Source organism: Rhineura floridana, chromosome 11 (genome assembly GCF_030035675.1).
Source record: "Rhineura floridana isolate rRhiFlo1 chromosome 11, rRhiFlo1.hap2, whole genome shotgun sequence".
Lineage (NCBI taxonomy): Eukaryota > Metazoa > Chordata > Lepidosauria > Squamata > Rhineuridae > Rhineura > Rhineura floridana.
This window is the reverse complement of record NC_084490.1, coordinates 73,692,021-73,719,725: the sequence shown is the minus strand read 5'-3', so window position 1 is coordinate 73,719,725 and position 27,705 is coordinate 73,692,021. Positions and strand designations below refer to the sequence as shown.

General features: G+C 42.5%; 1 protein-coding gene across 3 annotated transcripts in view; it reads right to left on the bottom strand.

The window, feature by feature from the left end:
- Window positions 1-27,705, bottom strand: part of SLC9A3 (solute carrier family 9 member A3) — a 71,115-nt gene that overhangs the window by 10,433 nt on the left and 32,977 nt on the right. For all 3 annotated transcript variants that reach the window (XM_061589695.1, XM_061589698.1, XM_061589696.1), the window contains exons 3-13: window positions 24,119-24,279; window positions 23,493-23,571; window positions 19,576-19,753; window positions 16,605-16,825; window positions 15,794-15,996; window positions 14,521-14,610; window positions 10,063-10,133; window positions 8,871-9,000; window positions 6,957-7,072; window positions 5,331-5,460; window positions 3,887-4,063 (exon numbers count right to left, since the gene is read on the bottom strand). In XM_061589695.1, coding sequence (XP_061445679.1) covers window positions 3,887-4,063; window positions 5,331-5,460; window positions 6,957-7,072; window positions 8,871-9,000; window positions 10,063-10,133; window positions 14,521-14,610; window positions 15,794-15,996; window positions 16,605-16,825; window positions 19,576-19,753; window positions 23,493-23,571; window positions 24,119-24,279 — 1,556 coding nt within the window. The remainder of the gene's footprint in view (window positions 1-3,886; window positions 4,064-5,330; window positions 5,461-6,956; window positions 7,073-8,870; window positions 9,001-10,062; window positions 10,134-14,520; window positions 14,611-15,793; window positions 15,997-16,604; window positions 16,826-19,575; window positions 19,754-23,492; window positions 23,572-24,118; window positions 24,280-27,705) is intronic.

The following is a 27,705-nucleotide window of genomic DNA, read 5'->3' as shown; positions in this document are numbered from 1 at the left end:
GGGTATACTGTCAGTTGATCGGCACTGACAGCAAGCCCCTTTGAAGTTACCCTTCTGCAGGTGCAGTTTGGATTCAAAGCGGCTTATAAGGGGGTGAGGAAGGTCAGCTGGATCTAGTTCCTAACCCCTGATCTAAAAAGGTGGCATAAGGGTTAGAGTTGTACATCAACAACATTTCAAAATATCTGCAGGCTCTAGCATAAGGAAAAGACACAGTTTGCATGTCACTGATTATGGCCCACATTCTGTCTTGGAAAGCCAAGAAATCAAACCCCTTCTATTGATTTATTATTAACAGTATTTGTTTGCCACCTCATAACAAAGTTTGCTGGGCAGCTTTAAAGAGGAACAAACATCTTGCATGAGTGGTGTAGAAGCAATTTAGCACTGTGACTTTTCAAGTTCATTATACAGCCATTTCTGCTTCACTGTGAGAAAATATATTTTATTATGTATTTGTTTTTCCTCTTCGTGAAGTTCCATCTTTACATCCAGGAGCATTGGCACAACAACAGAAACATTTTGCAAAGAACTCAAAGGTTATTTCAGGACAACATGGGACAAATAAAGTGAAATGAATTGAATTAAAGCGAGACAAGGTCAGTGTTATCCCACCTCCCAGGAAGGCCCAGACAACTGGCCCTAGACGCTGTGGCTGCCTGCACATTTCAAAGCGTTATGGGGTTGCACAATGTGGCAGTGGCTGCCGCACTTGCGTGCATGTGTGGCTTCAGAGCAGTTTCCAGCTCAGTCAAAGTTAATGCAAGACCTGGGCTGTCTTTCCTTTTCCAGTATGGCCTAGGGCCACCAGGGCTTTTGACCAAAGGTTTCTGTTGCTTTTTATCCCTTCTCAAGGGCTCCAGGACAAGGAACTAAATCTCAACTTAAGGAAGCAGAAGCAATGGGGAAAGTTGCTTTATACATTTTCAACCACCTCCTTTCTCCGATACGTTCTTCCAATCCCAGTATCTTTCACTTTCCTTCTGGGGAAGAGAGTCACTAAGAGGCATAATAAATATCTCAATGAGGATGGCAAAATGATAACAGATAACAAAGAAAAGGCAGAAGTGCTCAATTCCTACTTTAGCTCAGTCTTCTCCCAAAAAAGGGTCTATGACCCTCCCAGGAAACATGAAGTAGAAGGGTCAGGACTGGAGCTTGAGCTTGACAAACAGTCAAGGAATACCTAATCACTTTGAATGAGTTCACATCGGCAGGGCCCGATAAACTACATCCTACAGTATTGAAGGAACTGGCTGAAGAACTCTCAGAAACGCTGTCTATTATCTTTGCGAAATCATGGAGGACTGGTGAAGTGCCGGATGAATGGAGGAGAGCTAATGTTGTCTCTATCTTCAAAAAAGGCAAGAAGGAGGAACCAGGGAACTACAGACCAGTCAGCCTGACATCAATCCCTGGAAAAACTCTGGAGCAGATTATAAAGCAGTCAATCTGTAAGCACCTTGAAAGCAATGCAGTGATTACTAGGAGCCAACATGGATTTATGAAGAACAAATCCTGCCAAACTAATCTTATCTCATTTTTTTGATTGGGTAGCCTCCCTTGTAGACTATGGGAATGCTTTGGACATAATATATCTCGACTTCAGCAAAGCTTTTGACAAAGTGCCCCATGATATTCTGATTAGCAAGATAGCGAAATGTGGGCTGGATGGAACAACTAGCAGGTGGATCCACAGTTGGCTCCAGAACTGTACTCAAAGAGTGCTTATCCAGAGCTTGGAAAAGTTACTTTTTTGAACTACAACTCCCATCAGCCCCAGCCAGCATGGCCACTGGATGGGCTGATGGGAGTTGTAGTTCAAAAAAGTAACTTTTCCAAGCTCTGTGCTTATCAACGGTTCCTTCTCACACTGGGTGGAAGTAACGAGTGGGGTACCACAGGGCTTGGTCCTGGGCCCAGTGCTCTTCAACATTTTTATTAACGACTTGGATGAGGAGGTACACAGAATGCTTATCAAATCTGCAGATGATACAAAATTGGGGGGGGCATAGCTAATACTGTGGAAAAGAGAAACAAAATTCAAAGGGACCTTGATAGGCTGGAGCACTGGGCTGAAAACAACAGAATGAAATTCAACAGGGATCAATGCAAAGTTCTACACTTAGGAAAAAGAAACCAAATGCACAGTTATAAGATGGGGGATACTTGGCTCAGCAATACGACATGTGAGAAGGATCTTGGAATTGTCGTTGATCACAAGCTGAATATGAACCAACAGTGTGATGTGGCTGCAAAAAAGGCAAATGCTATATTAGGCTGCATTAACAGAAGCATAATTTCCAAATCGCGTGAAGTACTAGTTCTCCTCTATTTAGCACTGGTTAGGCCTCATCTTGAATACTGCATCCAGTTCTCGTCTCCGCACTTCAAGAAGGATGCAGACAAACTGGAACAGGTTCAGAGGAGGGCAACAAGGATGATCAGGAAACAAAGCCCTATGAGGAGAGACTAAAAGAACTGGGCATGTTAGGCTGGAGAAGAGAAGACTGAGGGGAGATATGATAGCACTCTTCAAGTACATGAAAGATTCTCACACAGAGGAGGGCTGGGATCTCTTGTCAATCATCCCACAGTGCAGGACACGGAATAATGGGCTCAAGTTGCAGGAAACCAGATTTCGACTGGACATCAGGAAAAACTTCCTAACTGTTAGAGCCGTACGACAGTGGAGCCAATTACCTAGAGAGGTAGTGGCCTCTCCGACACTGGAGGCGTTCAAGAGGCAGCTGGACAGCCATCCGTCGGGAATGCTTTGATTTGGATTCCTGCATTGAGCAGGGGGTTGGACTTGATGGTCTTATAGGACCCTTCCAACTCTACTATTCTATGATTCTATGAATATCTATTTAAGATCAATGGGAAAGGGCAATAATCCTGAACTGGAGAACAATTCGTTTGTTTATTTTATACAAGTATTTATATCCCACCTTTCCATTTGAAAGAAAATGCACACTATTAAAACACACCAAAACATAAGCCTAATAAATACAGCATAAAAAGCTTTTTAAAGCTTTTTTCAAAAAATGAAAAGGAAAAACTAAACCATGCCAAATAAGCCAAGTAGAAGGAAAGAATTAAGATTACTTGTTTTTTAAAAAAATCACTAAATTCTACCAGGTTCTGTCTCCCCACTTCACCTTCCTTCCTCTGCCTCCCTGAGCTTTAGAGCCAATCTACATGTGACATTAAATGTGTCACTTGACGTTGCATGCTTGTTTTTTAAACATTAAATACTAGGTGTATCTCTGCGAGATCAGGAGTGGGACCTTGGCATGGACAGAACCTTGCTGCAAACCTCCGCAAGCTGCTATCTGCCATGTGATGGAAGGTCCCATTGGTGCCAATGGAAGCTTGCCTCCCTTGCCATATAGAAGCTTTGTGTATGTCTTAGGACCATGGTGCAGAGGCAAAGGGTTCAACCCCTCTCCCTGTGTTCCATGGTCCAATCCTGACCATCTTCCCTTGAACCTGCTATTTAATGTTTGAAAAACAATCACACAACTGCCAAGTGCTGCATTTAGCTCCCTTGAGTTGCTCAGGCCCATTCCCTTGTCACAGAGAAGTTGCTGTTTGGCAACTGCCAGCAGGGGACAACTGCCTGCATCACTGGCTGAGTGAATTCCAGTTGCTTGGCCCCACCCTCTTGCCTTAGAGGACATTGATGAGAACTGCTGCCTGGTCTATGGTGGTCAAGGGGAAACACCGATGAGGGCAGGAAATGCTGCCTGAATAACTCTATCCCAATAGAGATACCATGTTATTTTGAATTTGACCCACAGGAGACCTGGCAATCTAACATGGGCATAGAACTCCATTTCCTTCAGTGGTGTTACTTATGCAATCTCAAATGCTCTCCCCTTACTCTTTGTTGGCCCCGGTCTCTCTTATGAATTTTGTTCATCTTCTTAGAACGCTTCAAGCAAAGTTTGGTGCTCTTGAATGACTGCAGGCGTCTTCTCATGGTTCTGTGGAAAATCTCCTTGTTTTGCTTATCATCTTCACTTGTAGTTATTTCATGGCGACTGTACAGATGCTTGTGCTGTAGGCAAGACAAAAAGATTAGAAACTCAGAACTGTTGTCTATGAAACAAGCATCCAAGAACGAATCTCTGCTTCTTAATACCATATTTTAACCCCTTGGTACTCCTTCCCAAGGCTAGAGATGTTGTATGCCCATGAAAAAAAAATGAAAAATTGGGGGTGGGTTTTGTTTGTTTTTCAGAAGAATTGGGGGGGGAATGGGAAGCCTCAAGATTTTCTCCAAAATTTTCTAGCCCCCCCCCTTCCAGGGCTTCACATCTCTACCCTTGCCACCCTGGACCTGAGGCATTAAACAATACTGAGGATTTAAATAAAACCTCTTTACCAAATAAAAAATGTTTGTTAATTACATTGCCTCAAACAGTTGGGATTAAACAGAACAAACAAATACCTTGCCCTCGCACACAAAAAGCGAGAACTACTCAAATTAGATTCCTAAAAAGAGAGAAAATACCAGATATTGCTGAAGTACAACTTGTATCATGCCTTATGAATGGCCGTACCAGCTGAGGCTGATGGGAGCTGGGAAACCAACAACATCTGGAAGGCCACAGACTCCGCACTGTTGGTCTATATGTATAATACAAAATAAACCCAGAAGAAGAACATAGGTGAGGAGGGCATTCTGCAACCTCCATCTCAGAGCGGCTTTGGACATCTCAAATTCGAGTTGAGAGGAAGTGTGAGATATTTTGCTTCCTCTCCCATGCTTCCAGGTCTCATCTGAAAGTAGAGAAATGTGGGTTCTGGCCCTTTACTGGAGGTATGTGCATCTTCTTGCAATCAGACTTAGGACCTTTGGATCTTCCAAAATGGTTCTCAAGGCACGGGGCTGGATCCAAAGAACCATGAACAGAAGGAATGCAGCAACGACTGCCATTCTGCAATCACTTGTGCAAAAGCTTGTCAAAGAGTTCATGCAACGCTAAAACTGGAATGTTTTACAGCAGTTCTTATGCTTCTGGTTTCACAGTGATGCTCACACTCCTGCACATGCAAAAGAGCATCTTAGTTTCATTCTTCTTATACAACACATCAGCTCTCCTGTGAGTGGAAGATACCTCCGAGATTCATCTTTGAATCCAACCCAATTACAGCAGAGCTCTTGTTGTTTGAGCAACAGCTACTCATAATGCAAAACAAAAGTCTCTTGTTAAATACTGACTGACATGAATGTTTCTGTTTCTCCCAGAACATCCAAACATTGAACTGACAGATTCTTTGATTCTGGCTTTAAGGTAGTCTTATAGCGGGCATGATCTCACCTCTTGCCTGGGTTTGTACAGATACTGCTGCAGAGTATGGTGGGTGAACATATCCTCTGCATCTCGGATGCTTTTTCTTCTCTGCTCTAGAGCCTGCATATCAAGACACACAGAACTGGCAGTTTCTCTCCTAGAGCAAAATAAACAGATACATTGTTTTTTATTTATTTGCTTTCTGTTCATGAAACAACAAAACCAGCAAATCTAGGAACATTAAAACACAGAAATAATTGAATTCACACAATACAATTCCTTGAAAAGAATCTGTTGTCAATTTAGAAGTGGTATTAGCTAGGAGTGTAACTCAGAGAAGCTACTAAGTGTTAAGCTAATGGTGGCTGCCTATTATGCTGAGCACATGCACCTGGACTGAGCACTTTAAACCTACATTTACCAGGCATATATATTGAATGTGATTATAGGTGTGTTTCTAGTTACTTATTAGAATCACAAGGTTGGAAGACAGTAAAACTGTCTTAGTCTAAGGTATGTTTGAATGCTCCCCATCCCAGAAATTGTCCATATACAGAAAACCAGCACAACAGGGAGAAAGAGAGGCTCAACTAGGGATGGGGAGGAATATCTGCTAAATCAGACTTAGTACCGGATTCTGATTGAATTCGACAGTCCACTATCTTTTTGGACCGGCACTGACCGCTGCTGAAATCAGCATGGATTTTTTCCCTGATCCCCCCCCCCGATTTTATGTAATTATCTTCGTAATTTCCTATAATAAGTTGATGCATTCGTAACATTGTGTAGGTGTGATAAATAGACAAAAATAAACCACATGAAACACCATAATAATTTACATTAAAAATGACACAATTCTTTTCACAACCAAAAAAACCCAGTGGATCGAATTGGCTAGTGCCAAAGCAAGCAGAAACAAAAAAAGGGTGGATCAGGATCAAACAACAGACTATCAGAATACAAGCGGATCAGAACTAGGCAGCGAACCCCATCCCTAGGCTCACCCTCTTATCTCTGACAGACTAGCTTTCCATGAGCTGGGAGGATTTTCTTACATGGTGGAGAGTTCAAACAGGCAATCCCACACCTGTAGTCTATAGTCTAAGTCAAGATAACAGTCCTCCACCATTTACCTAAGAGTAAGTCCCTTGAACACCATGGGACTTAGACTTCTGACAAGACATGCAGAGAATTGCACTCTAATGCTGCAACCCTTCCTAAACACACTAAGGTGTAAGCTCCATCACACACAATGGGACTTACTTCTGAGTAGAGATGCACAGGACTATGCTGCATGCCTCCTTTAGATTGTGAGCTTCTGGGGACAGAACTATAAACATTTAGAAAGCCTGCTGTGAGCCCCTGAGACAGATATAAATCAAATCAACAATAGTATAGTTCAGGTAAGGCAACATGGGTAGAGTCAGGAGGCCCAATCCAGCCAAGGTCAAGCACTTTCAAGTCCCATTGATATTTACTGAATCTGCCCCATTAAACCACTGGGACTTAAAATGCTTAACTTTGGATGGATTGTACACAAAGTGTACATTTTCACATTTCCCTCCTTACCAGACTTGTGCATTAGTTACTGAGCTGTTGATGGAAATAAAACCATATTAATAAAATATGGGACAAACTAGAAATCCTACTTACAACAATTGGGAGACAGAGGCCTCTCCATTCATTTGATTAATAATGCTGAAGTCCACATTGGCCGTGTTGTCAATACTTGGAGAGCGGATAAATGCCAGAGAACCTCTTCGCTCTCCCTGTTCAACAAAGAACACAACATACACACTCATACATATGGTATTATGGGGCTCTCAGGTGGAGAACTAAGGTGTTTTTTAACATGAATATTGAACTACACAAGGAAGTTGAGCCACATAAAAAAGGGAAAATAATTTCATACTGTTCTTCAAGCTAAAAGCTGTATAAAACATAAGAGCCTGCTGGATCAGGGCAATGGCCAATCTAGTTCAGTATCCTCACAGTGGCCAACCATGGGAAGCCCTCAAGCAGGACTTGAGCACAAGAGCACTCTTGCCTTATTCATACATGTGGGGAAATGCTTCAGTTTTCCTTGAAAGCTTTACATTTCCTAATCTAAACTTTACTATAGAGGTGTATACAGTTCACACTAAAGTTGTTTCCTGGCTCTCCAGAATATGGTGAGCTTACAAAAGTAGTATGCTACTTTCATGGCACAACAGTTTATGTAAATAGTGTGTTTTTTCCATTGTTAGTGAAATGATGTACATAAGTTCCAGATCTATGTGGAGTTCATATACTTCACTACTGGAGAGATGCAAGAGTTACCATTTTCCCATGCAACACTAAAAGCATGAAAAGAAGATGCACAAGTAACATGCATTCTTTGTTAGTGTTTCTTTGTGATGTGTGAAACCACCAGGAGTGGCCAGTGGAAAGAAGTGGTGGCATGCACCTGGCCTCACTGTGCCTTACCAGGAGGGAGGGACAAGGCAGTGGGGAGGTCAGTGTTGTTTGGGTGCATCATTGGGAGCACCGGATTGGCTTTGCCAGTGCATCTGCACAGCATTAAACTCCCTGCTGCCTCACTCCTCCCAGTAAACCACAGTGTCACTGGTGCTAGGAGACCAGGCATGCACTGCTGACCCTCCTCACTGGCCACTCCTGGAAACTGTATGTAACTAGCCAGAACTAGTCCCTGTAGATTATCTAAATTGGAGGTGGCAGAGGGTAGACTGGGATCTACTGTTAATATCTCTGACAATTTACAGTAGATTGGCAAGGAATCTGACTCCTAATAGTTTACTGATAGCAAGTAAAAAACAACAGCCAATTTCTGCCATGGCTGGCCTTGTTCTAATTACTTATCTGGCTGACTTAATTGTTTATTGCACAGCCTTAGCGTTCTTCACCCATAAAATAGGAGTATTTCAGAGGCTAGTTTTAGAGTTTTGAATTAAAATCTCTGAGCTGTATTAACTTAGCTATAGTTTTGTACTTAAGTAATATATGCTATGGCTCATGAGTTGAGATAGGTAATTGGCTCTCTCCCTGGAGACACAATTTTGTGTCTGGCTCCACCATTATTTGCATCTGCCACTGGTAAAAGTGAAGTACATCCAACAAATCCACATCTGGTTTAAATATCAAAACAGATTTTGAAATGAAAGCTTCAGAAGTGATTTATTTTTAAATGCAGCCATGAGACAAGATTTGGAGAAACCAACAGCACACATCTGACTAAAAAGAATCATGTAAGTGCAATGAACAGTAATCTTCTGTTCCTAAACCTTTCTAATCTTATTCTGATTGTGCTAAAACTCCAAAGGTGATTTACTATGATCTCTTTATTGTCCAGCTCACAAGATCATGGATGCTATCTGGCCAAATGTTAAGCAATGTTAGATCCAATGAATCTCAATAGGAGACAGTTTGAAACATACTTAACTCTCTCATTGAAATAAATGGGATGAAAAGTGCTTAACTTTGGGCAGATTATGCCTGCTAATATATTATTAATTTGAAGAAACAAATCTAAAATTGTGATGTTTCATTATGAAATATGTTTGGAATTACCTCAGCCACATAGCTAATGGCATCCTTCAAGTTGAGCTCACGGAAAACTTTAACAATCCGGTCTCTAGTTTCCTGAGCAGATCTTCTCATCAATACTTTGCTGAGGATTTGTCTGTCAAAATTAGACCACCTGATGATTTAAACACACAGTAAGTAACAGCTGTGAATTAAATGGGACATAGTATTCTTGTTAAGGTAATCAAGATTGGCATCCCACTTCAGTAAACTTAGATTGCAGTCCTATGCATCTTTACTCAGCAGTATGTGTCACCCCTCAATATATTTACCACCTTGAAAGCATGATTACAGTTTTGAAAAAGTATTCAATAAAATTTGAAAAGCAAATGTCTCTGGAATTATATGTCTCTTGAACGATAAATATTATATCATTCAAAGGAATTTTCTTAAATAGTGTAATTGCAAGTGATGATTGCCTTGCTGGATCAGACCAAATACCTGTCTTGTCTACCATTCTGTTTCCAACAACAGCCAGCCAGATAACTGTTTATAATTAAACTACAATAGATGAATCATTGCTGTGGGCCAGGCTCCCATCTGTGATCTGGTGTTTGCCTCTGCTCTGCAGGACAGATCCACTCAGCTGTCCTTTCAACCATCCAGCAAATGGCAAAACCCAGCCAAGCCAGTGGTGGCAATAGTAACCAGCAGGTCTGGCTGTCACCCTGATGTGGGGAGGCAGGCTCCCCCCTCTCTTGGGTCAAGCCGTGATATGCCAAAGCTATGGAAGAAATGTTCAAAATGGATAACAAGGGAGTCTATCAAGTTCTTTAGCCAAGAAATCCTATGTTAAGATATCTAAGGTTTTAATTGCCTCACAAGTTTGCCTTTCCAAGCAGAGTAAAATGCAAAGCAAGAAAAGCAGCTTTTGGTATTCATAAGAAAGGGATGAGAGATGCCGATTTCTGGATTGTTTCAAACTGGCACAGTTAATGCAAAGAGCTGTAACTCAGATATCAAAAAGTAGGGAGAATTCCAGCAATTCCAAGGCTTCCTAGAAAGGGTTATCCAAGGTTGTTGTTTCTCAACATTAACCTGTTTCACTAACCATTAGTTTGGTTAGCAGATGGCCATATGTCAGACTATCATATCTTGGCTCTTTTAGTCAACCTTTTCCATTCATTAATTACTGTTCCATTCCTTTAAGATAATAAAGCTGCCTGACTCTACTTACTTGTCTCTCAGGTAATTGTGTCCTATTTGACCAGATATATCTTCAATAGCTAAAAGAATGTGGTCAAAGGCCTGTGAAAACAAAGAACAAAAAAAAAAGGTTGGATAATTGCAGAGACTAACACAGAACAGTTTGAATGCAGACAGAGGCCAAATTTGATCAGCACCCCCCCCCAAAGATAAAGCAATAAACATTGAGAGAGCTATTCTTGGTATCAACAGTTTAGAAAGATCAGAATCTAGACTTACAGCCTGGGATCCTGATTCTGCTCCCTCTACACAGTGACAGCAGGAGAGCTTGTTATAGGATTACTGTGCAACGTTACCCTCCCTTGCAACACTGCTGCCCTACAAGGTGTGCCAAAGCTGTGCCAAGTACACTTAAACATGCCAGGCTACTCTCAGCAAGGCAAGGCTCTCCTTTACCTCACCCTGAAGAACCCTGTAGCCTGCTCCTCTCCAGCTCCCCCAACATGCAAGCTATTTGCAGCAGAAGCTGAAGAGGCACTGCCTCAAGGACCTTGGGACAAGGCAGCATTTGGATGCTTCAAAGTGCTAGATGTAGGAGGGCCTCATCTTGCCTGGCAAGTTGCAGTGCACCATCATGCAAAATTTAAATGGCAGTCCTATGAGAAGGCCCTTCCTGCTTTCCATGCACAAAGAATCATGGTCTTGCTCAGCAGCTAGGTTTCCTGGCTGCCATTTTGAGAAGGTATGTAGCAGGAGAGGGAGTGAGAGACTGTCAGTCCCAGATGACAAGTGGGTCAGATTTGAACAATTTTTCCTTCAAACGCCAGAGTCTCTCACTGTTGCAACAGCCTTTCATCAGCTCTCCTCAGCAGCTCTCCTGAGCAGCAGCAAAGTAAGTGAGAAGAAAGCAAGATGGCAGCTGCTTTATTGTCAATTGACCTTTCCCTTTATCACATACCTTTGTCAGAAACATACGCTACTGATAGGACCTCTGCTAAATCATCTTGTGGTTTTTTCCCCCTGCTTTATCATTGCTGAGCATTACCATCTCTCTGCAGACCTCTCACTTATTTCCATGGGGCTGCCACTGGAGAACCTCCTGGTAGATTGTGCCCCTTTTGTTTATGAGGATTTATTTTTGATCCTTTTTACATTTTCACTGAGGATTTTCTCCCACAAAAATATGACTTATATTGCAATTTATCTGATGGCTAAGTATTTTCTGATGGTGGAATATGTTCATTAGTAAGCAAGGTTTGATTTTTTCAAAACACATATACACATTTCTTTCCAAGTGAGGCATAATCATAGCTGCCAAGAATTAGTACAAATTCATGTTTAATAAGAAACTCCTGAAATAGAACAGAAATCTGTAGCTCTGTGCTTTTCATGCAGAATGGCATAGGTTCAATCCCAGTTAAAAGGTTTTCAGGTAGCAGACTGGGAAAGGCCTCTCTCTGCCTGAGACTGAGAAGAGCTATTGCCAGTCAGAGTAGACATGGACTCTAAAGTAGCTTTATATTTCAGGATGCACACACAAGTAAATGATAGGATCTTCATCAACATTCTTCTGTGGATGGAGCTGGAGCTCAGTAGCAGAGCATAGGCCCTGCATGTAGAATTGCCCATGTTCAATACGTGAGATCTTTGGTTAAAAGGCTCTTGGGTAGCAGGGTTGGGGAAAAACTGTGCGTGAAAATGCAGAGAGCTGCTGCCAGTCAGAGTAGCAAATACTGAGAGAGATGGAACAATGTCCTGACTTATTATAGTCATTATATATGTGTTATATATATGTTACTTGTTATAGTCATATGTTCAGACAAGACTCTAGCAGGGAACATATGACGCAACCTTATATAGTCAGAACATTGGTCCACATACTGCAGTACTGTCTCATTGATAGCCACTGTCTAACGTCACAGGCAGAGAGACTCTGAGCCCTGCTGCGCAAGAGCCTTTTAGGTGAAGTTTCTGAGTACTGAATTTGGAACCTTCTGTATGCAAAGCCTATGCTCTACCACTCACCTATTGGCCCTCCCATAAAAGAACATGCACCTCTTGGCCTCCAGTGCGAGGTAGGCTGAGATGATACGTTAAACTAAAAGCTGAACGTCCTCATCTCAGTATCAAAACAGAATGCATTTGTTTCTCTGCTGAATAGGAGAATATTAGCGCTTTGATTCAAAAGTGGATTTTGAGACCTATGGTTTTTGTTCCTCATATAAAACAGGTGGAAAAGACCACATCCTATATTATCATCTTCTATTAGACTTGTTAGTTGCTTGTTATCCAAAGGTCTCCATTGATTAAAATATATAAACACAAAACAACCCTCCATAACAGCCAGAGGGAGATTTATTATTATTGTTATTTAGATTCATTAGTCACTCAAAAGTCTCCAGCGGCTTACAACAATATTAAAAACCTATCATTCCATAAAAACAAAAATATAAAACAACACTCCCACGCAGGCACAGGAAGTTTGATAGCATACTAATAACAGACAACAGCACCTCTGTCTATCAACTACCTGGGAAAAAAGGTATGTCTTTACCTGGTGCCAAAAACATGTCAATCAAGTCGCTAGATGGATCTCACAGATGGGGAGCCACAACTGAAAAGGCCCTCTCCCTTGTCACTACCCTCTAAGCCTCCCTCAGAGGGGGGACCTGGAGAAGGGCCTCAGAAGATGATCTAAGGGTCCAGGTAGGTTCATATCAGGAGAGGTGTTCCAGAAGATATTGTGGTCCTGAGTCCTAAAGAGCTTTATAAGTCAAAACCAGCAATTTGAATTGGACTCAGAAACATACAAGCTGCCAGTGTAACTGGAACAGGATTGGTGTTGCATGCTGTTCACCTTGAACCCGTCAACAATCGAGGAGCTGCATTCTGCACTAATTGAAGCTTCCAAAACGTTTTCAAAAGCAGCCCCACATAAAACGCATTGCAATAATCCAGACTTGAGGTTACCAGAGCATAGATTACCTCAGCCAGGTTTTCCCTACGCAGATAGGGTCACAGGGACCACCAGCCTAAGCTGATGGAAGGCACTCCTGGCCACTGAGGCCACCTGTACCTCAAGCGACAGCAATGGATCCAGGAGAACCCCTACATTACAAACCTGCTCCTTTGGCAGATGGGCTGTCACAACTGAAAAGGCCCTCTCCCCTATACACTAATAGTGATCTCATTCTCCTCTATATATTAATAGTGATCTCATTAGCCTTATGTAGTCCAAGGACATCATCAGTACACAAGAGGAACGTAGAAGCAAAGTTTACAGAACTCCAAAAACAAACCCAAAACAGCTCAATGAGGACTGAATGTGGAATACTGGGGGGGGGGGGCAGACAGAATAGAGTATCCTGATAGAAGGCACGTCTGGCTGAAACTCTCTGGACTGCAACATTTTGTTACAAGTCCTACTTGTGTAACTAAAATGGGTTTCATCTGTATATTGCCATATATGCTATCCTAACTTCTAAGGCTCAAACACCACTAGTTCTTCCTAATCAGTACCATACTGTGAGAGAACTGGAAGCACAGGGCTTCTCAGCACTCTCCACCTAAACAAATGAGCACTAGAATTTACCAGAGTGGCAAAGCGCTGCCAAGTGTCCTGTGGCTGTTATGGGGGTTCTGTCAGCTCTACACTGCGTCAGCAGTGCCGGTGGGGGGGCTGGAAATTCCTGGGTGGTTGGCAGGGAAGCAAAGTCCTTAGCCGGCAGTCTGGCCATAAATCTGCCAGGTCTTAGGAGGAGGGAATCTGATAAGGGCCAGGCTTGTCCGAAGCGTACTTGCCGAGTCAGGAGTCCAGAAGCGAGGTCAGTAGAGGTCCGGGATCAAGTGCCAAGGGGTCAGTCCGAAAGAGGGTGCCAGGAAACTAGGAACACACAAGCCACGCCTGACGTTGCAGTCAGCAACAAGCTGCAGCCAAGGTGTGCCTTATAAAGAGCAAGGTTGACAGCAGGTGTGAGCCCTCAGCGTTTGGGCCTTAAGGAGACAGGCCTGCCTCTCTTCTGCCTGACCTTCTGCTGTCTACGTTCTGCAGGTGAGGGGGGAGTATCCTGTTCACTGTCTGTGTCTGGCTGCAGGGACTCTGCTGTCTCTGGGGTGCTCTGCAGCTGAGGGGGAGAAGGAGCTGGATTCTCAGGAGGCTCCTCCATGTCTCCCTTCTGAGTCTGCTGCTCCTGGGTCTGCTGCTGTTCCTCCCGAGTCGTCCTCATCTGAGGAGTCCTCTGACGGGGCCATGACAGGTTGTTTTTTCTGCTTTTATAGTATTATGTATTTTTATTTATTTTTTAATGTGTTGTAAGCCACTTGGAGACATTTGGGCAACAAGCAACTAAAACGGCTAAAGAAAATACTGATAATAATTTTCTAATAAATTGATAGTTTCTTGTTGGCTTTGGCTTTGGATGAAAAAGTATACAAGATTTCAGACTTTACCTCACTGACCTCTACTTTTTTGAACGTGACCCCTACTTACCCTGCCATGGAGCTTCTCATTGAGCTTGGGCTCTCGGTGCTCACTTCTCTTCACTTTCAACCACTGCACCAAAGGCTTGATCGTCAAACCCTGTTGAGGGGAAATGGACAAATTACTCTCGCTATAATTAAAAGAAATAACAGGAGACCATCCACACTTTATAGATACTGAAATGCTAGAGCTAGGAAACGTATGACTGTCCATCTATATGCCTCCCTCCCTCCCTCCCTCTCTCCCTCTCCCTCTCTCACACACACACCCTTAATATCTCTCTCAAAAAAAGTAACATCACCACATAAAAACATTAATTTTAGCCATTTTCATCATACGCCATGGTTGAACAGCATGTGATCTGAGGGTGAGTGGATTTATCATAGTGGGTTGTACCCAGTCAACAGTGTGGGCTTGTGGAATCATATTGCACACCCATCCCTGCTCACCTTTGTGCTGGCAGAGCTCTTAGTACTCTATGAATTGCACAATGGCATAGGCACTGTTTGCTAAGTCCCCTCTTCCTGTGCCAGCCTCTGAACCTGATACTAAAGTCCTGGAAGTGGTGGGGCACCTCACTCCTGCACTTCAGTCCTGGCTTATTGTGGCATGTGGATAGTTACTACTTCTGCTAGGTCCTTTATTCTCAAATAAACTGCTTGGGGTGGGATGTCTGACCCTTCTAAATGGACATGCCCCGTACCACTCTGAAAATGTTTGAAATATGAAACCTAAATGGGTTCCTTCCTAAATTGGTTCTACTTGAGTGGACAGTATTGCAATGGGATGTAACTATGTCATATACGCACCCCTCATTTCAGATATTACTAGAATGGCATAGGACACAATCACACTGAACCACATTGCTCATGTGAAATAAAGTGAAAACATAAAATAATAGGATCCATAAAATAGGATCTCTGTTACTAAAATTATGAAGATAATTATACTCTCAGCTCAATGACACAATACAAAGTCTACATTTAGGAGCTGCCTTTAATCCTTCATTGACCCTACACAGACTTTACTTCCTGAACCTGGCACAAGACGGAAGGAGGCTCAGGCTTGTGTTTCCTGCTGTTCCTCTACCTTTGTAGAAGTAAGGTCTGACCTGGATTTCATTCGAAGATAAATAGCTTACATGGCATTCAAGTGGGTCAAGCATTGCTTTCTACCTGAGGGGGAGGGGGAGAGCATGTGCATGAACCAGATCCTCCCTCTCATTCTGGGTTCAAGAGTAATGCCTGACTAAGCAACATAAAGGCTGAATAATTGAAATTACCTGGATTATGACAGTAAAAAATACAACAATGATAGTTGTGCTGACAAACAGTTTTCTGTCTCCGACTGTGTCACTATTCAAAGTTACCACCAAAGCAAAGGCAACAGCACCACGGAGACCACCATATGACATCACCACTTGATCTATTATTCCTAACTGGACCATTCGGTAGCGGTTTAGAACCCATGTCTGTAGAACTACACCTGTTAAGATAAATGTTTCTGAGTAAGAAAAGCCTGAAAACTATAGAAAACTGTATTATTTTAGGAATTAGGAAAGACATGACCACTGAAACATCATAAAGCAAAGCTGGCACCAAAATACAATGTTTCTTTCCTAGCTTTGTTATATGCATATCTTCATCCGTACTGGAGAATCCATTACATTCAATGGGGGTTGATGAGTACTGCAATGATCAACCAAATCAGTTGCACACACGCAACATCCTAAAAAGGCATACCAAGTCAAGTCCTAGACCAGACATAATACCAATTCCACTTTCCTAGCAGCTCATTTAGTGCTCGAATACCAGGAGGGAGAATTTTGGCAGTAATGTTAGCAGTATGTTCTTGCTAGGATAGGGACAGGACTCTCACCCCAGGAGGGGGACATTGTAGTTCTTCTGTACAGAATCTCTTTAAAAACTAGGACTGCCATATCTGAATACAGTTTGTTACAGAATTTAAGAAGCAATGAAAGCAAGATGTCTGGTAAAAACATGCAAAAGGTTCTAATCTATTTTTCTACCCAGCTGAGGAAATAGCATGCAGGAGACCAAAAGTTCTGATTAACACAAAATTAGTTTCCTTACCAATTACTCTGTAGACAGAGATGAAGACCAATGTTAAGAGTATGAAAGGTGTGTTCCAAGTCCAGATTTCAGGATTAACAGCTGAAATTCCCAGGAACATGAAAATAATAGTCTCTGCACCACTAGCCAACATCTTCATAGTGTATCTCACAGTGGTAGCAGACTGCTCTGAAATATTTGCCTTGACATATTTCTGACAGCAAATACCGCAGAAAGTTATTCTGAAAGAAATTCAGCAAACATCTTAATCATATATCTTTGTAGGAACTTGTTCTGCATTGCCATATCTACTAAATTGTATTTTGAAATATAAAAAGAAATTTATGCCAACCTCTCTAAATATGGGTAGGCCAAGCTTCCAAAATGTTTTGGTTCCCTCTGATACACTGACCTATCCTGGGCCAGATTCCTTGGCAGGCTATGGGCATTAAAACGTTTAACCAGCAGACTATCAGAAACTATTGGATCTGTGTGTGGCTTGCCTTGTGTACAAGTGACAGGTGACCCTCCTGGTTTGTCCTTCAGTCCAAACCTCTTTATTTGCTCAACTTTGCTTCCTGGTTTACCATTAGGCATCTTGATTACTGCCTTGTCTTCTGGTTCTTGGCTCACCCAAAAGTGCTGCCCAATGATCCAGCCCTAACATGGTCCAATTTGTAAGGACCTTGACTTTTCCCAACTTGTATCTTAAAGGAATTGCACCATCCCAAATGACCCTCAGGCAGCTATGCTAGTGTCACAATGTTATATCAAGATTTGGTTGGTGTTTTTTTTAATTTGGTAAAATTAAATATACATGTCAAAAAGTACAATTCTTTATATCTATATTTTAAAAACACAACTTTAACGATAAAAGGCAGTTTACAAAACATAAAACAAATGTATATCTCCTTCCATAGAAAGGCATTTTACAAAGAAAGCCCCTCTCTTGTGCCCACCAACATGATAGATCTGACTGGCAGGTGCATGAGTAGGACTTCAACAGACAAGCAAGTTCATACAGGTGCACATGGCATTTCAGATGAGCTGGTACCGAGTCATTTAAAGACTGAACGATAACCACCAGCAATTTAAATTGGTCCCCAAACAGACTGGCAACCAGTGCAGCTGCTACAGAATCAGGGTTGTATGCTCTGATTATCTACCCCCCCCCCACTACCACAAGCCACCACGTGGTGCATTCTATGCCAGCTGAAGCTTCCTAAACAGTTTTAAAGGAAGCCACATGTAGAGTGTGTTACAGTACTCTAGTCTGGATATAAAGGGGGCATGAATGACTGTAGTGAGGACCACTAGATAGGGACACACCTGGTGAATCTGCCAAAATCAATAAAAGGCGCTCCTGGCAATTAACCCTACCTGTGCCTCCACAGATAATATCATGTCAAGGAGCAACCCCAGGCAATGCACTTGGTCCTTCTTTGTTGTTGTTATGTACCTTCAAGTCGATTACGACTCATGGTGACCCTATGAATCAGCGACCTCCAAGAGCATCTGTCACAAACCACCCTGCTCATATCTTGTAAGTTCAGGTCTGTGGCTTCCTTTACGGAATCAATCCATCTCTTGTTTTGCCTTCCTCTTTTTCTAGTCCCTGTTGTCCTTATGGTCCTTCTGGGGCAGTGCAATCCTGTACAACACTTGAATCTCCATCCAGATTCCCACCCATAGAACCTCCATCTCATCAGGATTAAGCCTCAGCTTGTTTGCCCTCATCAATGCTAAAACTGCCTCTAGACACCTGTTTGGGCTTTCCACAGCCTCTCTGGGACTAGAGGGAGGAAAAGCAAGAAAGGCTGTGCTCTGTGTCATCCACATACCGATGACATACAGCCCAAATTTCTGGATTACTTCTCCCAGCAACTTCATGTTAAGATGTTAAAAAGCAGGGGGGACATGACAAAACCCTGAGGCACCTCAAAGGCCAATGATCTTCTGGGTACATCCCTCCAGTCACTATAACAACTTGCTCCCAGTCATAACCTGGCTAAATGATCCAGAAGCATACAATGGTTAATGGTACTGATTAATGCATAGAAAAACAAAGAGCCAAACAAATAAAACAAAAACACAGATAACTTAATGGAAAGCAGTAGATAACCCGTAGCCCATGGGCCAAATCTGCAACCCCCCAGGCTTTTTATACCATCCTAAATGTTTGTTTAATATATTGTGCACTCCCAGAGGGCCCCTACTATGATATCATAATGACAAAAGGGGTTTGTGCCCACAACTCCCCATTTTTGCATTAATTTATTTTTAAAAAACCCTTTTTTACTGACTGTTCCCATGGACTTTTAAGACCCTCTCTCCAAATTTGTCCTTTTAATTTTTTTAACCTGAATGTAATGATGAATAATAACAATGATTTAAAATAGTGTAGAATAGCTAATGGGAAAGCCTTTTAGAAGGCAACCTTGAGAACTGCACTTCTCACGGCACCCACTTGTACAGTTCAATAACTGCTGACTCTAGAGCTACTTCTCACTCAGTTTAGATTAATGTGCTCAACAGACTACCTGACTCCACCACTTGACACCCTGCCCAGCCCACCACCTGAACTGCTTCTGTCACCCATCACAACTAAAGTTGCTTGTACTATCAGACTAACCTGGTTCTCCTACAAGATGATGGACACTGGACAAGTTATACAGTCAATTGCCATCTGCCCATCTATTTAGCAAAGCACTCTACAGCTTCCCTTTACATTGTCACTCTTACATTTAAATAGGAACAGCTGCAATCTACACAACAAACCACAGAATTACCCAGTTCCTTTGAATGACCTTCAGCTCCCAGCAAGCCTAATAGTTCGAGACATTCTTCCCAAAATCCCACAAATCAGTTTAATATTTGTCTTTTTAATCCAGATATACCACTTTTTCAACCCAGCTGGGGATTACATTAATTTAAATGACACTCTTCTCTGGCAACATTAGATAGAAAAAGCAGTTAATTAACTGAAACTTACGCAAGGATGGCAGACAGTGACAGCATCTCAGCTGTCAAATAAGACAGGTAGGACACGACAAACACAAATCCAGGTTCAATTATTCTGACATGCTTTGTGAAACGTGTTATGAGCGAAAGCAGGAATGCGAAGATGACACCAATTAAAGTACCCCCTACGCTTACCACAAAGAAAGACACTGCAACAGAAAACACATAGGTCAAATTGATTTTTTAAAATTACTTTAAATTTTTAAAAGCAATGTACACTTGGGATTATTGACTTGTCTTTGCTATGTGAAGGCTGAGGACATTGGGGAGATGGTGCTACAAATCCATCATACAGCAGTCTAACCCAGCTATCCAAATTATTCACCTTTGTTTCGAGGCCTAATATCTAGCCAAAAATAGTATTCTGTTGGTGAGACTTTTCCCATTACATATATTGATATGGCCCAAGCCATACCATGGTGACACCCAAGATTTAGACAGAGGAGGAGGAGCCAACTGAGCCCAGGGCTGCTGTACTTCTGGCTAAGGAACTGAACTGGGTTCTTGATACTGAATCTGAGGCTCATGATTGTGAATCTGCAGATCTGGAGACAGGATGCTCATAGATACTTTCCCCAGAGTCTGATTCACTTGAGGAATTAAGCACCTCTCACTCTACAATGTCTGCCCAACAGTGCAGAACATAGCAGGCAAGAAACCACAGACAGAAGACGTGCTCCCCTTCAGAACAGGGGTTTGCCCCTTTCAGAAGCCAACCTCAGGAGGCAGGAAAGGTATAGATTAGAAAGGGTGAGCTAGATGGAGGAACTTTAAGGCCTCAGTCAACTGCTGGTTTTTTTGTTGGAGCCAGTTGCACACCTGGAGCTATCTGAGGTGCTCATATGACAGGTCATAACAACATCCTACCCTTCCCCCATGGAGCTCAGAGTGGCATACATAAATGACCATTTTATTGTTAAACCAAAAGCCCTGATATTAATCCCATTCTGGTACAGTCATGGGTAGATTAGATATAATTCCCAATTTCTGTATACACTTAATAGAATTGTCATTGGGATAATTCCAAATTTCAGTTTGAAATCTGACACAGGGAAGCAATTTATGGTGAGATATTATTATTATTATTATTTATTAGATTTATTAGTTGCTTGACACCCAAAGGTCCCCAAGCGACTTACATAACGTTAAACAAATAAAACCTGATACACTACAGATATTTTAGATTACAACTCTCATCAGCCGTAGCCAGTACAGCCATGTTGGCTGAGGCTGACGGGAGTTGTAATCAAAAGCATCTGGAGGGTACCAGGTTGGGGAAGAACAACTTAAATTGAGCAAGCCCATCGTCTGTCTTGATAGGAGACATGTAAGAACCCTCAGTATGCCACTAAGCTCCTCAAAGGAAGAACAATCCATTTTTGCTCGATGACTTGTTTTAAAAGTTTCTATTCGTTCTTCCTTCCTCCTCCCAAAGACTCAGAGTGCCTTATATAAACCTTTAAAACAGAATATAAAATGAATTTTACACAACAATCAACACAGTAGCCATACTGCAGCAGACACTAAGAACAGCTTTAACAAGGCCCCAAAACAGGTATGGAGAGACTCCATATATTGTTGGACAGTTCCCATCATCCCTGATTAGTGACTATGCTGGCAGGGACTAATGAGAGTTAAATGATATCTGGAGAGCCACGGACCCCTCGTGACCTACAAACGTAGAGCCTAAATGAAAACTTGTGAAAATAAGATGTTCTTCACTTGATGTTATAATTATGTCCTCTTTGAAGAGGCTGTTTCAGAGGTGTGATAGCACCACAGAGAAAGTCCTGTCTCCTGTTGCCACCTTCTCAACCTTCAAAGCTATATATGTGAAGGGGGAGGGGGAGAGATGGAGCAGTCTTCAGCCATGATATCAAAGAAAGACAGATTCATATATGTACAGTAACTGTGGTCTTTGAGATCACTTAAGCTTTGGAGATCAAAACTGGCACTTTGAATTGCACCTGGAAACAAACTGCAAGTCAATAGAGAACTTTCACAAGAGGCAAGAGATATTTATATTTTAAATAAACAGTATATACAGACAAGATGGTGGTTCCCTTGATGGAAAGAGAAGGAAAATGGAAAATTGATTTAAAAAAGAAAGAACAGGAGAAAGAAGTGGGAGGAAAGAGAAAGAGAAGAAAGATACATAGAGAGGATAGGGTTTTATTTCACTATTAATATTTTAAAAAGTGGTTCACACATTTCAGGTTGCAGTAAAAGGACAATCCTGGATCTGAGAGAATTAAAGATTACTGACCTAGGTAACATGCCTCACTATTGAAAGATTATTAGAGTCACTGAGCACCAAAGTTTCAGAGCAGTTTGCTTCTGTATGTTTGAGTTTATTTTATCACTGTTTTCCCTGCCATACAGGAAAAAAATGTACTGCCCTCAAGTCGATTCTGACTTATGGCGACCCTATGAATAGGGTTTTCATGAGGCTGAGAGGCAGTGACTGGCCCAAGGTCACCCAGTGAGCTTCATGGCTATGTGGGGATTTGAACAGGTCGTAGTCCAGCACCTTAACCACTACACCATGCTGGCTCACATCAAAAGGGGATACAATTTTTTTGATGGTAACTTGCTTCTTTTTATGGCATCAATGAAAAGCAACCCCACACCTCTCATGTAATGCATAAAAAGAACACCACAGATAGAAAAAGCTGCCTAAAATCTTACATATGCGAAATTGGCCTCTGCATGAACAGTGTCTTCTGCAATTAAACGCCATTGCCTTTTGCCCATTGGCAATACTGAGCAAACATTTTTCCTTATCTTTTTTTATGACAGACCTTAAAAGGACAGACGCATAATATGGCTGTTAAAATTCCAATAAACTGCACAAGATGTACCATGCAAGAGTCACTGCTAACACAGAAGCATGTGAAATGCCTTTATATATTCAATAGGGTTGGCCAAGTCATCACACGAGATGGAGATTGCTTACACCAAGATAGGGCACAGCTACTGTGCCTTCCATCCACTAGCTCCACTTGCCCACTCTGTAGCTGAACATTTGCACACAGAAGTGCACAGGTAGTTCCAGCCTGGTTATACGTCCACACCAAACACATTAAGCAAGCATATTGCACATGGGTTCTACTTTGGGGTGGGAAAAATCCTTATACTCTTAAATATCCTGTGGCTGCAGCTCCTTTGGTGATTGGAGAATAGCAAAGAATGTGCCATGAGCCCTACTGGAGGGGGGTGGACAGGTGAGAACAAAGCAGAGGAGGAGGAGGACAGAGTGGGATGTTCAAGCCAGTGAAGGGCTGAGCGGGGAGAAGGTGCCCCAGCTCTGGTCTTTGACAGTTCAACCCCAGCAGCTCCAGATACCCCTGTGAAGAGTCAACCAGACCAGCCAGTTGTTTCACAACCTGACGCTTCCCCTCTCCCTGCACCCGTGTCGCCAGCAGGCAGCCCTTCTCTCTTGGAGGGGGAAGACATGATAGTGATGGAGGCTCTCCCTTGTGTCAGGAGGCAAATGCGGTGGAAGATGACAGTTTAGGTGGAGCCTTTGCCTGTGAGCGCACTCCCAAGAGTGACAGTTGGCAGACGCAAGTGGGGTGCCCACCCAGGCTTACTTAAGCTGAGTGAGGGGGGGGGAAGTAGTTGCTGAGTCAATGTCTGAGTGCCGTGAAGTTGTGCCTAGTTAGTCCTAGAGACACGCTGAGTTCTGAGTAAGCCGTAGGTAGATTCATGAAGCGCACTGTCTCTTACTACAATACAAGAAAAAACCACAGCCATGTCTGAGTCTGAGTTCTTCGAGTTCAGGCAGGACAGAATGAATAGAAGACTGTATGACCAATGGGGTATCATTATTATTAAAATTCCACAGATGCTTACTAATGATGTAATAACCTTTAAAGGGTGACTGACCTATGCCTTTGACCCAGTCCACACCAGTCACATTTTCAGCTCCTATTGAAACAAAGGATTCAAATACATTGTACAGCACCTAAGAGGAAAATAAATTGGTGGTTTTATTAAACCAGACAGGATCCAAATAAGTTTTTTTTTAAACAGTACCTTACCAAATGCAACATCTATAGGCTTCTGTTTAATATTTGTGACTACCGATTGATGAAAGAAATACAAAGAATTTGGATGTGTGTTTACACTAACAACTTTGTTTTGTTTTGTGTAGTAACACACTAGTGAAATGTATCTAAGTAAATTTCTAGATTATTTATTTTATTTTTATTTATTACATTTATACCCCGCCTTTCCTTTCATGATAGAAACCCAAGGCGGCTTACATACGGTTCCCAGGCAGTGTCCCATCCAAGCACCGACCAGACCTGACCCTGCTTAGCTTCAGCAGGGAGCTGGCCTCATGTGCCTTCAGACCATAGCCTGGTCTAAAGATTACTACTTCATGCTAATTTATCTACAACCTGAATTATTCAATGGATTTCTGATCTATCAGGATTCCACTAGCCATTTGTTCAGAACCAGATTCTCAGGAATTTATATTGATTTTGGACTTCAACATAGGATCTTACCACAGTTACAGCATCATTGAGCAACGACTCTCCAAAGACAATGATAAAGAGAACATCATTGACATGGACTTCTTCAAATACAGCCAGCACTGCAACAGGATCCACTGCAGCTATCAGACTGCCAAACAAGAGAAAATCCAGCCACCCGCTTTGAAGCTCACCTAGAATAACAAACCAAATATAGGAACATTAGCCATTCCTTGAAAAAAATGTGGCACATTTACAATGGGCCAATTTGTTATTGGCATTCTCTAACATTCATTAGAAGTTCTACTATGCTGCAAGAACCAGTAACAGGAGTACACTATATACCACTGTTTTACATTAGTAGGTCAACTCATCTCCCCCATCCAAAAAACAAGTACAAGCAGAGATACAAAAACAGTGAAGTTTGAGACTCTCCTCCCCCCCATGAAAACAGAGGAGAAATGTATGTTTTCCACAAGCTAATAACACCTTCAGGTGGCAATTTAGATCAGAGAAACAGTAAAGGATCAAACACCCCTTTCTCCTAGCACCAGTATGGGGCTGCTAATTGGATTTTAGAAACAGAGAGGAGATCCTGAACAAGAATCTCCCTCATCACATTTATTTTGGCTCTTACTTTGCATCACAAGAGGAAGAAGTGAGAGAAAGTGGCTGGCTACCAAATACAGCCAAATTTTGTAATCTGATTCAGCCCTTTCTGTGGACATCATCTGGCTTGAAGTAGCCACTGACTGCCATTGTTGCCTCAGTAAATTTATTCGGATCTGTCTCTCAGTGCTAGTCAGATGACAAATTTAAATTTACACAAACAATGAATAGACTTATACAGAGGAGAAATTACCTTTATCCTATGGCGGGGGTAGGAAGCATTCCAGACAACAGCCCAAATCTTGACTACCAAGCCTCAGAATATGGACTGTGGAGGTCTCCCCAAGCTACGCCCCTAACCTGATGATGTTCTAGCTGCTACACCATGGTCAGCTATCTGAGTTCCCATGTTTGACTGACAGTCTAGCCTGCCTATCTGCCTTCAGTCTCTCTGTCTCTCATTCTCCTCTGAAAAAGGACGAAGAATGAAAGAGAGGCTGGAAGCATGCTGGCAAGCAAACACAGGAGCTTGGAAAGCCAACTGCGGAGTACAGCACATAGAGCAACTAAAGATGCTCTACTCTGTACTGTAGTCATGTGCTTGCCAGCCAGTCAGCCGCCCTCCCTTCGTGTCAATATTTCTTGTTTCTCACTGCAGGGTTGGGGATAAGAGAAGAGGACCGGAGACAGGTCAGCAAGCGTGGGGGAGGGGGAGGGGTGTGTGTGTGTATGCCTTGCTCCTGCCCTACCAACTGCTGGAATGCAAACCCTGACAAGTTCTAACTGGGGTAATGTGGACCTCAAGGCACAGTACAGGAGCAGCTTTCTCTCCCAACAGTTAGAGAAAACTATTTTCATTTCAGTAGAGACATGCTAAAAGGCTTTGAAAGCAACAAGATTTCCATTTCTCATGGATATTAATAAATAATAAACATTAATACTATCTATAAATACTATTAAACAATTACTTGGGGATAAAAGAAAAATGATAACTCCATCGTTGCACAATTTAAACAGGTGCTTACTCAATAAAACCATGCATCAAAAGAAGGGAGGAAAGATCTCCTTTTGACAAGCAATTTCTATAACAGACCACTGATCTTTTAACAAGTTACCAATTATGTTCCCCATGATAATCTTGAAGAAGCAAGTGAGCTAATATTTATGGGAATGTAGCCACTTTAGTGTTCTTTCTACTGCATCTAATTGCACCCACCAACTGAAATAGCACACTGGGGGTAGGTGTCTTGCTAGACCTGAAACTTTTGTTTCTCTCTCCCATCTATGCTCACTTATTTTACAAACAAGCCAGCATGTTGTTATCACCACAGCCATTGTTGTTTCACAGCAAGCAGCTTTGGACATAATGCTAAACTATAATTTAACATTATGAGAACAAGCAAACCCCCCGCCGACCTGTGCACTCCCCCTCGTTTTTATTTGCGTTTTTCTATTTGTGTGTAAGCCACCTTGGAGGCCTTTTTGGCCAAAAGGCGGCCTAGAAATAAACCCTAACATAACATATTGGCCATCTCTGCTTGTTGGCAAGCTGCTAGTTCCAAAAGCCTGGGAGGCACTCCACTCTGATTTGCCTAAAAGATTTTAAAATGGCTTCAGCATGGTTGTCTTTACAAGAAAAGCAAGCAGGCTGCTGGAGGCCTGCCTGCTGGAAAAAAGTAGTTGAAGGAAAGACTGGCCACCTCAGCAGAGGTGATGTCACAAATCATATGAACGGGACATAGCCTTAGGCAATATTATTCAATCAAGCCAGCACTACAATAGGGTATCCCTCCAGGCCCCTATCTCAAGCCTAAATCCAATCATGCTAACTAAGGAATGACTATGCAACTAAAGAAAGAAAGAATATTTTATCAGGATGAGGACCTGTCCCCAGCCTGACTATATGAAGGGCAGAGTCCAGAAAGGGCGCCTTCCTATACCCAATCAATTTTGGAATTTGATTGAAGCTTTTGTATGGGAGGGTATATAAACTCCAGGCTTCACTTGTCACTTCTTGTTCTGTTTGCTCCATTCTACTGTTGCTGAAGTCATTTGCTGAATCACTGCTCCCAACCCTAAACCTGAGGTCTGACTCCATTTTCTTCCCCTGCTTTTCTTTCGCTACCTCTGGTCCCTGCTGGGTCCCTGCTTGCTGAAGCTGCTCTAAAGTCGTTTTCAGGGCTCTCCTTTCATTCTCCTCTCCATGCTGAAGTACAGATCCTTTACTTGCCCCAGCTGTCAAAAAAGTCCTTTTCAGAGGTACTTTGAATTTGGTTTGAATTGGTTTGATTTGGTTTAATTTCCTTCATTCGGACAATCTGACTGCAGTTCCTCCACAGGAGGATTGTTCTATTTGAATAAATATAACATTTCACCAATATCATGTCTCTGGGTCTTCTGTGTGGGTGTGGTGGCAAAAATCCTTTTCAGAGGTACTTCTTGCCTGCTTGTCCTACTGTTTCCTGCCTAACCTAGAAGTTTCAACACACCCCGCTTTCATTGCCCGTCAGGGTGGGAAAGGCAGTTTTTGCTCTTTATCCTGTCACCTGGAGGTCCTTTCCCTACAAACTGTAGCCTCCATATCCACTCCCTCTTCCTATCTTTGAGTGTGTGAGGGAGGCTGTACAGTAGGGCCCCACTCATATGGCAGGTTATGTTCCAGGCCCCCGCCAAAAAGCGAAAACCACTGGAAAGTGGGGCCCTACTGTATTCCAGCCGCTGCGCTCCACCTAACAGCGATCAGCTGGAGCATGCAAGCTCCTGTATCGTGCGATCAGCTGGTCGCTGGCGCCACCGTATTAGCGGAACGCCAAAAAGCAGGACCCTACTGTATTTTAGAAGCCACCTTCTGGTCCTCCCTAACACCCAGCTGAGCATGACTGCGGCCTAGCATGCAACGTGAGCCCTGAGAAAAAGAGTAAACTAGCGTGCCACTCTCAGCAGCAGCACACCTTTCATTCCAAAGCCCACACTCCCTTACACCTACCCCATTGCCTCTTCTGCTTTGTGTG